This window comes from Protopterus annectens, chromosome 14.part0, assembly GCF_019279795.1.
Source record: "Protopterus annectens isolate FY-2018-M chromosome 14.part0, PAN1.0, whole genome shotgun sequence".
Taxonomy (NCBI): domain Eukaryota; kingdom Metazoa; phylum Chordata; order Ceratodontiformes; family Protopteridae; genus Protopterus; species Protopterus annectens.
The window spans coordinates 771181796-771194862 of record NC_056748.1 but is presented as its reverse complement, the minus strand read 5'-3'; the positions used below and the strand labels follow the sequence as shown (position 1 = coordinate 771194862).

At 34.4% G+C, this 13067-nt stretch overlaps 1 protein-coding gene across 3 annotated transcripts in view; it reads left to right on the top strand.

The window, feature by feature from the left end:
- Nucleotides 1-13067, top strand: part of LOC122789228 (synaptotagmin-15-like) — a 180534-nt gene that overhangs the window by 15826 nt on the left and 151641 nt on the right. For 2 of the 3 annotated variants that reach the window (XM_044056505.1, XM_044056506.1), the window contains 2 exons: nucleotides 11252-11333; nucleotides 11665-11875. In XM_044056505.1, the coding sequence (XP_043912440.1) occupies nucleotide 11333; nucleotides 11665-11875 (212 nt within the window). In that variant the 5' untranslated portion in view covers nucleotides 11252-11332. Of the gene's footprint in view, nucleotides 1-11251; nucleotides 11338-11664; nucleotides 11876-13067 lie in introns of all 3 variants that reach the window. The other variant, XM_044056507.1, reaches the window with a different exon arrangement.

Genomic DNA, 13067 nt, shown 5'->3' with positions numbered 1-13067 from the left:
TACTAGGCTAGTTGTCTTTGTGGGTAATTTTAAGCCTAGAAAACAGAAAAACGGCAGCAGCGGAACCACAGCAACACTGTTTTTATTACAAATAGAGTAAACGCTTTCGTCGGTGTACTCCACCAACTTCATCAGACAAGTAAAATCACATGCTGTTGCAGCTTAAGTACTTTCAAACAGCCATATCAATTAAACAAATTTTTCGCTTCCTGCGTGGACCTTGGGACCTGTTGTAATTGCTTTGGTTGTGCCTCTGCTGGTTCCCTCGGTTGTTGTGAAAATCCTGTTGATTCGTGGAATTGGACTGCCCATTATTGTTATAGGTTCCCCCAGCATTGCCCTGTTGTAAACCATTATTAGCTTGCTGGTTATTTCTAATTCGCTCACTTCTGCAAACCCCCAGTGTGGAGGCACCATTATTACTGTGCTCTGGACGAAAAGTTACAGCCCCATTATCGAGGGAGTCCCTTAAACCAAAGCTCTCCTTGTTAGTGTTAATGTTATACAGTGCAGGGGATGGGGGGTAGGCAGTACCTCCCCCATAATCATGAATATCTCTTGCAAGCTTTTTCTTTTTTGTTTCTATTATCTTGTTTAAACTAGCTTCAATTCTAGAAAAGATACGAGTATAATCATACTTGTATCTATCAAAGTCATTGTTGTTAATGAAAGCATGTTCTAATAGCTCCAGTTCAGATTTTAAAACCACAATCTGTGCACCATAATGCTGGATTAACATAGCCAGAAAATCAAATCCTTGCTGGTCAAATAACAAAATCAATTCCTTGTGAAAGGTGGAATTATTTACAAGTCTTACTGGATATCGCCATTGGCGAAGTCCTTTAGGGACAACTTTCTTGTTTATACATTCCTGCAGGTAAGACACCTCCAGTTGGAGCTTGCAGCATTTGTACAACTTATTATCAAATAAATTAAGTTGTGCATATACCGAACTGGATTCATTGTTGGCTCCAATTGTGTCTCCCAAGTTGTTCCCAAAGAAAGTAATGTCTCTTAAGAAGTTATTTGTGTTAGGAAGAAGTCCGTTCCTTGTTTGATTTTGTATGGTAGTTGGTGACAATCTCTGCATAGCACCCAGTTCCTGACAACTGTCCGTACCATTAGAACCGTTGCTTTTTCCCCCATTAGACATTGTTGCTCCTGGGCCATTGATATTATCAACTGCTGGACCGGAAGACTCATGCAAGTCTGCCTGGCTAGGTAACTTATTGTTGATTCTGAAGGTGCCTATTGTACTCACACTCGAATTCTGTTGGCTCATGGAATTGACCTTCCTCATGAGCTCCTGGACTAGTAATGCTAGATTTCCCATGGCGTTCGCCTCTTGGACAGCATCAGAAGAATCCAGGGTATTATACTCTCCAGAAAACAGCACCTGATTAGATAGTTGTTTTATATCTTTGATTCAAACTATCCTTACTTAGAAGCACATCCAAATAGTTGATATCCTTATGTCCTATCTGGTATGTGAAATGTGGAATCAAAGATATAAAACAACTATCTACCGCAAGGCCACTTACTCTAATGCCTTTTTGCATTTTACCAGCGGCCACCCATTACATCAGAAGAAGGCAATTGTGAAAGGGCAAGCGGTTAGGGCTGCTAGAATGATCTCTTGCTATGGTGCATTTATAGACGAATGTACACTACTAAAGTCTATGTTTTTGAAAAGAGGTTACCCATTGGGGTTCCTCAATAACATTTTTGAGGAAGTGGACAGGAAAAGAATTGTAGGTCACTTTTGCCTGATTGTTTGTAAAGGGTATGAGCAAGAGCATACTGGATGAGCAGTCAACGATGTAGTGACTAGGGATCACGCTAATGACAACCTAACTAGCAGGTTTATTGCAACATTTTCCCTAGATGCCACACATATCAGAGATATATTTAATAAAAACAACGAGGATACCAGCCTTATCAAACTGGGACAACTACCTCTCATGACTTTTCAAAGGGGCCCTAACTTGAAAACCTTAGTGGAGAGAAACAGCATAAACAAAAGAGGTATGGGCATGGCAAAATGCGGCAGATGCCCACAATGTAGATTTATTAGAATTACAAATAAGGTCAGACTGAGGGATAAAGAGTATCATATAAGGGGCAGGTTTTATTTTGAATCCCAAGGAGTGGTTTATGCAGCGACTTGTGTCTCCTGTGATGCATACTATATTGGGAAAACGGAGAGAAAAATCAAACAAAGGTATATGAACATACCTACTGTATTGGGAAGAACAACACTACCAATGCTTTGGCGAGACACATTATGGAACACCCTAACCATCAATTTCAATTTGTGGTTTTACAACAGGTAGAACACAATATCAGGGGTGGGCCCTGGGAACTCAGACTGGAGGAATGTGAATTGAGATGGCAAGTATGCACTTCGGCTCATGTACCCCCAGGCCTTAATGATTACATTTCTATTAAATGCCTTCTTAAACTTAAGGCTCTGAACAGATAAGGCCACCCTAACTATGGCTTGTTTTAACTTAATAACATCATTAATATAACTTCATATTATTAGTATAAATCATATTTCACATTTCGCATTTTGTAGTGCATTATTTAGTGCACTATTAGAACCATAATATATGGTGTACGTTTTTCTAATCACTGGTTTCGGGCTCAAACAACCCCTATAAACTCCCAACTTAATTTAATTTAAACATATGCACAGTGTATTAGTGCAAAACATTTGGGTTTGGTGATGGTTCGCATCAAAGTTGTTGGATGAAGAATATTAGGATATAAATAGATATACAAGGAAGGTACAAAAACTTTGACTAGGTCTTACTGTTGTCGTCTTTGTTGGTTTGTTTTACCTATATACCTTTCTGTTTCTGTTTGTGACAAACATTCTGGAATGTCCAGTTAATGTAAAGAATTCATTTTAGACTTAACGTATTTTACAGTATGAGTAATGTAGGTTTCATTCCCACTTTGGCGTTCTTTGTTGTAACAATTTTTGGGAATATCTCTTTAATTTAAAAAAAAATGGTTTTAATTGTTTAATTGATATGGCTGTTTGAAAGTACTTAAGCTGCAACAGCATGTGATTTTACTTGTCTGATAAAGTTGGTGGAGTACACCGATGAAAGCGCTTACTCTATTTGTAATAAAAACAGTGTTGCTGTGGTTCCGCTGCTGCCGTTTTTTGTGTTTTCTAGTTGTTTTGGTTTTGCAATTTGAGGAGTTTGTCTCGGTAATTTTAAACGTAGCCAATTTCTCTTGGTGAGAATCAAACCCTGTACCCCTCGTGTGTGAGGAAAACAACTTAACCATTATTCTAACCCCCCATGCACATATTTTATGATAACCCATTTTATCCTTTATAGGGTCATCGAGACACTTCAGCTTATTGTGGCACCCACTAGGTACTTGACATTGAAATCCATTCTTTTTTTATTTCTGAACATCTTTATTAAATTTACACATATGACAAAGGCAATCTTAAATTTCTATAAATGAAAAACATACAAAATATCACTTTAGTTGCAAACAGTTTTCATCACATGCATCATTGAAACAACTATAGTTGTAAACATTATGCATCACTTATAAACCATCCAGCCATTGTCAGTTAAGCATTATATGGCTCATTCAAATCCTGCCTCTTAAATCCCGTTCCTGCTGTGCATATATTGTCCCCACAATTCCCATTTTTTCTATGTAGTTTGCTCCTTCCCTTTTGTAATGATTCCAGTTGTTTTATCTCTGTTACTATATTCACTGCTTCTACTAAAGTTGGTCTAGACTTTGATTTCCATTTTCTAGTGATTGCTTTTTTGTCAGCCAACATAATTAGACTCAGCAAGGCTTTACTATGTCTAGGCAATTCTGACTCTGCAGCATAACTCAAAAAAATAATTTCCCCAGTCAGTCCGATATGCTCACCCAACATCTCCAACAAAGTGGCCCGCAGGGAGTCCCACAAGTCTTCCAGCTCATTACACTCCCAAAAAATATGTTCCCAGCCACCTCTTTCTTGCCTGTCACACCTCCAACATTTGCTGTCCACCTGAGGAAAAATTCTTTGGAGTCTACTTGGGATATAAAAATACCTATGTAAACACTTCCAGGCAAAGATCCTAAACCTTCTAGACTTTGTTGCATATTTGAGAGACATACATATATCCCCCATTATCTCTTTGTGAATTGCTTATCCAATCTCTCTTCCCAATCCTTTCTAAGCTCCTCTGATTGATTCTTACAATTATCATGCAATATTTTATATGCTTTACTAATTATTCATTTTTAGTGGCAGCTTCTGTTCTAGATGACAATGAAATCCATTCTTGACAAGATAAAATGTACACTTTCACTGGCTGCATCTTGTACACACACCTATGGGCAATTTGCAAAATGTCAATTTACCCATTAAATGGTTCTAGAAGATGGGAGGAAACATGAACACCTAAAACAGCACAAATGGACACTGAGAGGACATGCAGACATCATAACTGGAAACTGAACTGTAGAATCACTTGGGGTGCTGCTGTGAGGTGGCAACAGTACTCACTGTGTCACTGCACTGCCCCATCAACACACAGACAATATAGACACATACACAACACCTGGTTTTAACAATGGCACTTTTAAAGACACACTTTTCTACCTCTCCTGGAATACTGGCAATATCAGAGGTGATCATTACATGCAACCTTAGTTTTAAGTAGAATTACTCAAAAGACTCTTATTCTTACTTCTCTACAAACACTTTACACTTGCACAACTTATTAATTTAACTTCTACACTAAGTTAGACAGCAAAAGGAAAAAGCATCTCTTAAAAATATTGTAACAGCTGTAATCACGTCAGACTGTATTATTGACCATGATTCCATATTTGTTATCTGGTCAAATATTAAACTCAAATAACAACACCACTTTACAATATCTAGAAAAAAATAAAGATTTTACTATCTCATTATTTATGTCCATGCTCAAAGGGATTAACCAGACCATGCTTTAATGCTTAAATATAGATTCTACAGTTTATTGATTATTGCAACAACTCATTCCTTAACATACAGAATAGTATGGCACCTATAGGATGAAAAAAAATTAGGGCAAACATTTTCCCATGGGTCAGTTCCAACACAAATCACTTATGCCACAAAAAGCCTGTGCATGAAAGATATACCAGTAGCATGAAACCATGGCATTCAATATACAGCAGAAAGAATTTTGGAACAAGATTACATCTGTTCTTATTTTTATCAAAAACTACTTTGGCATGAGGCACACTTTACGGAAGCAATAATGCCCAACAGGGTGTGTGTAATTAAGCAATAACCGACGACGTGGTGTGGATTATTGAAGATTTACCCACAGTTGGTGTGGGGTAATCACAAGGGCGAAGCCTGAGTGATTAAATAAAGCCAACCATGGGTAAATCTTCAATATGCAAGACAAACTGGATACTTAAAACAAACTGAGTTCACTGAAAAAAGGTCCAACGCGTCACTGAAGACTAACCACACAAGTTTATTACAGGTAAACGTAAAGCGCTTTTCGTCGCTCAATGTTTGAGCGACTTCTTCAGACATTCAAAACTTGATTGAATTACGTATTTATGCACTCACGTCACTAAAATCATTATCGTGTCAATTAACAATTTTAAAATGATTTAAAGCAAAAATTATAAACACACAACTTGCAACAGCAGTAAAAGAAATGTATATAAAAGGATGTTCTATGTTAATATACGCAGCTAAGTTTATATGTATGTATGTTTCAGTAAAATAGGTAAAATTAGCTTAAATTTCTAAAACCTTTTAGTTATAATTAATCAACTCGCGACACATTACTCAATGTTCCCTTGTATATAGAAAAAACCAACATAAAATAAAAAGTTAAATTTAAGTGTAATATAAAATACTAGAATACAGTTTAGCTAGGTCTATTGTTCATCTTAGTCAGACTAAACATTTAGTATAAATCTTGAAGCAATATCCTGTAAAGAGATATGTATATATATGGAAATAAAAGTAAAAGAGGAATGAAAATAATAGTCAATCTGAGTCTATGTGACTTTGCATAAAATTTGTTCAAAAACTGGATATAAAAACAAATAAAGTTAGTGTTTGTTACTTATATAAAAGTGGTGCATTCATTTATAAAAGGTGGAAGTAAACCATTAATATAAATACATTTGTATGAATAAATATATATATATATATATATATATATATATATATATATATATATACACACACTAAAACCAGATGTATATGTATATAATAAATAATTTAATATAATAAATAGTCAATATGTATATGATAATTAGTTAAAAAAACCTATATATAAATAAATAAATAAGTGTATATATTGTATATATTAAATATATTAAGTATGTTAAATGTTAAGAAATTGAAAAAACAGTAGTTTGTATATATATATTGCACCTATAAGGCCTTTTCATACAAGTTGAATGCAATGTTCTGAAATAAAAATAATAATAAAGAAAATAATAATAATAAAGAAGGAAGCAAAACCCTGTAGGAAGCTAAATGATACATAAACTTGTAACCAGGTCTAAAAAGATATAGTAAATACAAAACCCTGTGTATGTATATGTCTCATATATTGTACCTTTCCATGTGCAAACTAAAGTCTTAAATAAAATTAATTTAACATCAAAGCTAGAATAAGTCTAAAAAATATAAAAAATGTAAAAAATATATATATATAATAAATATATAATGATAATAAATAATTGTATTAATTAATTCCTATTCAGACTCCTTAATTTTAGTAGGCAGCCTATGTTGCAATGGTCATTTAAACCTGGGTACATAAAAGCATTAGTACGCCATTGCCAAGTAAGTTCTCGCTCTTCTAAAAGTAAGTTGTATGGGCCACCTCTGATATTTGTCTGAATTTGATCCAGTGCTGTAAATTTAAAATTGTGGCCTGGATTAATTAAAATGTGTTTAAATAGAGCATTCTCCGCTTTGTTGTTCTGTATAGCGTATGTATGTTCATATACTCTTTCTTTTAACTGCCTTTCAGTCTTTCCTATATAGAAAGCTGGACATAGTGTGCATGAAGCCACGTACACTATTAATTTGGACGAGCAGTTGAATTTGTATCTAATTCCATACTTTTTGTTGTTAATAATTACATATTCCCCGCTATACATATGTTTACACATATTACAGTTTTCACAAATTTTCATTCCTTTCTTCCTACTGAAGTTCTTAATAGAATTGCTTTCCAAAATGTTTTTCAAGTTGTAGCCCCTTCTATATACTATCCTAGGGTATTCAACAAGTTTGTTGAAAATACTCTTGTCTTGTTGAATTAATGTCCAGTTTTTAAACAACAATTTTTTAATAATGTCACTGTCCATATTGTAAGTTGTAATGAAGCTGATTTTAAAATCATTGCTTAGTTGTGATTTTCTTTCTAAGATTTCTGATTCCTCAAAAAGGTGTACTTGATTGTCTACTGTGACTAAAAGTGTACTCTGATCAATGGACTGGTTAAGAATAGGAAGAATAACACCATTTGATCTTTTATAACTCACTTCTTGGACTATTTCTTCTAAAAAATCAGTAGGGTAGCCTCTCTCACAGAAAAAGGCTGTAAGTAATTCACATTCAGATTCAAAATCTCTTTCATAAGTAGTCATACGGGCTGCTCGAATTAGTTGGCCTTTTACTATAGCCTTTTTCTGTGCAGCCGGATGGAGGCTGGTGTAATGCAAATAAGAATTGCAGAAAGTTTCTTTTCTATGTATTCTAGAAAAGTACTGGTTGTTGACATAGTCTTTAGATAAGTTCACGTCCAAATAGTCAATAGATTGTAACTGAAAATTGGACGTGAATTTAAAAAAAACAGTAGTACTATTAAGGAAATTCAACAACTTTTCTGCTTTTCTTTGGTCTCCCTCAATTAAAATGAAAATATCGTCCAAGAAGCGGGTGTAATACTTAATGAATGGGGTCCATTCATTGTTACCAAAGATAAATTGATGTTCCCAGTATGCCATAACTGTATTCGCTAAACTGGCCCCACAAGGCGAACCCATTGCAACACCACATTTTTGCAAGTATAACTTGTCATTAAAAGTAAAGAAATTATTGGTCAAAATAATGTCTATTAAAGTTGTTACAGTGAATATTTCATTTGCTGAAGCCCCTTTCTTGATAAGAAATAAATTAACCCACTCAATAGCCTCTAAGTGAGGAATTGACGTATATAAGTCAATAACATCGATAGTGACGAAGTTGTGGTCTTCTCTGTATAAAATATTGTCAAGCTTTTTCAGAAAAGACCATGAATCTTTACATATTTGAACTTCGGTCACTAAATATTTTTTTAAAATGTTATCTACTAATTTAGCAGATGCATACGTGATAGAGTCACGTCCATCTATAAGTGGTCTAAATGGGGGGTTCAAAATATTTTTGTGTATTTTTGGTGTTGCAAACATAATAGGGATCTTTGGCCAGTTAGTAGTAATGTACTGGTAACTATTTAAGTCAATGTATCCATCCATAAATAAGTCGCTATAATACCCTTTAATCATTCTATATGCGGTATTTAACTCATTTAAAGATACTTCTTTGTATGTATCGTTAGCCAGGATATTTTCAACTCTGTCAATGTAGTCAAAATTGTTAAATAAAGTAAGTCCCCCACCTTTATCTGGTTTAATAGCTCTAATGTTAAGTGTTCTAAAAATGGATAAAGCTGCACTTTCTTCCTTACTAATGTTTCTTCTCTGCCTTAGATTCTTATAAATTCCTTTGTGTGAACTATCTTTAATACAACGTAGGTCAAGTTCTTATTCTTACTGCTCTACAAACACTTTACACTTGCACAACTTATTAATTTAACTTCTACACTAAGTTAGACAGCAAAAGGAAAAAGCATCTCTTAAAAATATTGTAACAGCTGTAATCACGTCAGACTGCATTATTGACCATGATTCCATATTTGTTATCTGGTCAAATATTAAACTCAAATAACAACACCACTTTACAATATCTAGAAAAAAATAAAGATTTTACTATCTCATTATTTATGTCCATGCTCAAAGGGATTAACCAGACCATGCTTTAATGCTTAAATATAGATTCTACAGTTTATTGATTATTGCAACAACTCATTCCTTAACATACAGAATAGTATGGCACCTATAGGATGAAAAAAAATTAGGGCAAACATTTTCCCATGGGTCAGTTCCAACACAAATCACTTATGCCACAAAAAGCCTGTGCATGAAAGATATACCAGTAGCATGAAACCATGGCATTCAATATACAGCAGAAAGAATTTTGGAACAAGATTACATCTGTTCTTATTTTTATCAAAAACTACTTTGGCATGAGGCACACTTTACGGAAGCAATAATGCCCAACAGGGTGTGTGTAATTAAGCAATAACCGATGACGTGGTGTGGATTATTGAAGATTTACCCACAGCTGGCATGGGGTAATCACAAGGGTGAAGCCTGAGTGATTAAATAAAGCCAACCATGGGTAAATCTTCAATATACCACAACCACAGAGTCGATTATTGCTATTATACATACAATGACATTATTTAAGAAAAAAATACTTACTTTTCTTAAATAATGTCTTTGTATAACGGCGCATTACTGTTTTTCCGCCTGTGGTAGTATACTGCTTCCTTGTGTTGATGTACTGCGCATGCATATAGGAATGCTTTGAAACGAAAGCAACGGAGAAAAGAAAGTATCCATTGCTCTGTTTTTGTTTTTTTTTTTTATTAAGAGTGCTATCTTTGAATTTACTGAACCTATCTGGAAAGCTTAATGAGAGACGCATTATTCAGTTAGTCTTTCTAGTCTGTTGAAGACCTTTAGTACTATTAGCCGTTACTTCCTTGACTTAAGTGTGGAACATTGTAGACTGCTCAGTCTATTAACTGGTTTAAAAATCATCTGGGGGAGTATACCCAGGTTTCCTGCTAAAATGATGCTATTTCTTACCCTGAACCCATCACACTAGGAATGTCACAAGAATCTGTCCTCATTCATTTTCAAATCTCTGCATTTTATAGGTAGTACATATATTGTAGCCCAGCCAGTACGCTGAGAATTCAGCATTGCTCTGCTCCGACAAATCTGTCTGTAAAGTAACTAAATTTATGTTGTGTGGTTTCACTTTGATTCAGTAATAGTTAGAAACACACAGTCTAAATGTTAATAAAACAAAGTGAAGCAATTTACAGCCAACAAGTAATTATCTGGTATATTCTCTGACTTACACACTTTTTTAGCAGCAATTTCCCCATGTGATAGTCAGTTTTATCAAGCTATTGAGTCTTTTAGTTTTCAAGAACTAAAACTTGGTCATTAGTTTAATAAGGTTGTTCTTAATACTGATAAAAAAACTTGGGCTACTTTATAGTACTAAACCATTTCTTACAGATCATGCTTAAAATCATAGCAGCTCTTACATACTTCACACATGATGTATTATATATTTTCATAATCTCTCTATTATTTAATCTATTTTGATTTTAAAACTGTAACAGCCCTGCATCCAGGAAGCCAACTGTCCAACTAATGGCTCAAATAAAACTAACTTTTGTGTATCAATAAAAATGTCAGTGGTATGAAACAAGCCACCAATTTACCTCAGTGCAGATCAAATAATACATTCTGTTTTCTGTGCATTGGATAGACACTTTGCTTTGCAGTCCCTAATCCAACAGCAAATCCCATTTCACTGCCTCATTTAAAAAATCACAGCATCTAACTCAAACTTCTCATTCTACAAATCACTATGACAAGATAACCTTTTCTACTGTGGGACTAAAACTCTGGATTAAACTACTGAACACTTTTAGGCAAATCCCTAATAAACTACATTCAAGGAAGAGCAAAAACAATTACACTTCATTAAGGACTGGGAGTAAACCTGTGACTATGGTGTTACATAACCCTTATGTTCCCTCACCACAGATTGGTTCATCCCACTGTGAAACCTGCTATCACTCTGACCACTTTGTATTCCCTTTATACTCGACTGTTGAGTAATTGTACACATTGTAAATAATCTCTGTAAGATAATCTTTTGATGTTATACTGATAATATAACTGCATGTACAAAACTGGAGAAAGGGTGTTGATGCCAAATGCCAGACTAGTCAAATGAAGTGATTATATGTTATTTAGTATATGTTGTTAGGCTTCTGTTCCTTATGTACACAACTCTTTGCTTTAACTGATTTTATTCATATTTTCTTTTAAGCTGTAATCCATTTTGTGGAACTTTTCTCCCTGGTCGTCCATTGAAAAATGATTTGTGAATAGTTATTCATCCTAACCAACAAGTAAGTAAGTAAATGTACGGTTACACTAATTTCTTGAGTAAGAATAAATCATTGTTTATGGATGAAAAAATTATGCTAGGTTTTGTTAATTACTCAGTGTTTGATATAACACAGTTTAACATTCTACACTACTGAAAATATTTAAACAAAAGTTTTTTTTTAGGTCTGTTTTCACAAGCTTGTTGACATCTTTACATTAAAACCTGTATTAGTACATAGTTTCTTAAAATTTACAGCATGCTTTGCTTAAGGTGATTTTGTTTTCTGGCTGTTCCGGATGTTTCTTTCAAGTGTCACAATAATGAAGACATATTGTTATGATGCATTGCAGTGCTGTCAGTGGCTGCTGTAGGAGGACTGGTTGGTGCCATTTTCTTTCTTCTGGGTTCCGCAGTCATCATTTACATCCTCTGGAAGAAAAGATGTGCACGCACTCAGTATGAGGAGCTAAGCAGTGAAGGCATACCGACACTTGTTTACAAGAACTGTGGAAATCAAATTGCTGTCTCAGTAAACCCTACAAGACAAATACACAGTCAAAGGTAATTACCTCCTTCTCTATTTGCGTCCATCAGCCATGAAGAAATACAGATTATAATTAGATTCTTACTTCATAAACAGAGTAAGAACAGGTTTTCACTGAATTTTCAGAAATGTATCACAATAACTTTTAAGGTGAATATTATAGAATGTAGTACATAGGGCATGCTGACTACACTCCAATATCAGCCAAAAAGATACTAATTTTATACCTTTCTGATGTCATAGAGGTGCATAACAACTTTTGTTAAGCATCTTAAATTGCCATTGTGATTAGATCTTACACTGTAGCATACATGCAGCCACCTCAGAATGGCATCTGAGGAATTTTCACAACTTTAAAAGTTATATTACACTTTATGCTGTCACAAAACAGAAAAACAGAAACACATTAAACTGTGCCAGAGTAAAGTGTCTAACAACTTTTATACCTGTTTGCTGATCAGAGTGACACTTAGCTTCTGCATGGTATTAGCATGGCAGTGATAAGTGTGTTATAGCCTCTAAAGTTGCAAAACACTTTATGCTCCTACCCTTTTTTCTCTGCATGTTGTAGTTGATAATGCTGTGATATGCATTTTTCTAAATCAAAAAATGCTGTTAGCATTGATGCCTGTACTTACAAGCCATGGATATTTGATTAACTCTGCATCCTAAATTCTGGTTCAAGAAATGTACAGCTACATTGTGCACAGAACAGATATTCCAGGTGACTGATGTTTCAGCCAAAAGGAATCTGCCAGTACCACTGACCACATGAATATTAAACTCCACAAGCCAGAAAGCAGGAAGTGCTTATATTGTTCTGTCTATTATAGTTGTAAAGCTTGTTACAGGTTAGGTAATGATATTCACAAGTATTTTTAAAACAGTCTGTGACATCTTGAGCTAACTTATAGCAAGGAAACTGATAAAGTACCATTGTCAGATAATAGGGATAGAATGCACAGTATAATAATATTTACAATTTAAAATTTGAAATTGTTTATTGTTTAAAACATTTACAGTAAAGAGTATGGCACAAGAACAGAATCATTGCTGCACATTAGTTATACTACTGACAGAATAAAGAAAAGTGTTTATTCAATGAATACCCAGATTTTCATTATACTTTGTTCAAGATACTCTAAAATTTTAATGTCATTGTTTTCTAGTATAGTAAAGCCACATGTAGAATGCTGCCCACAATTTTGT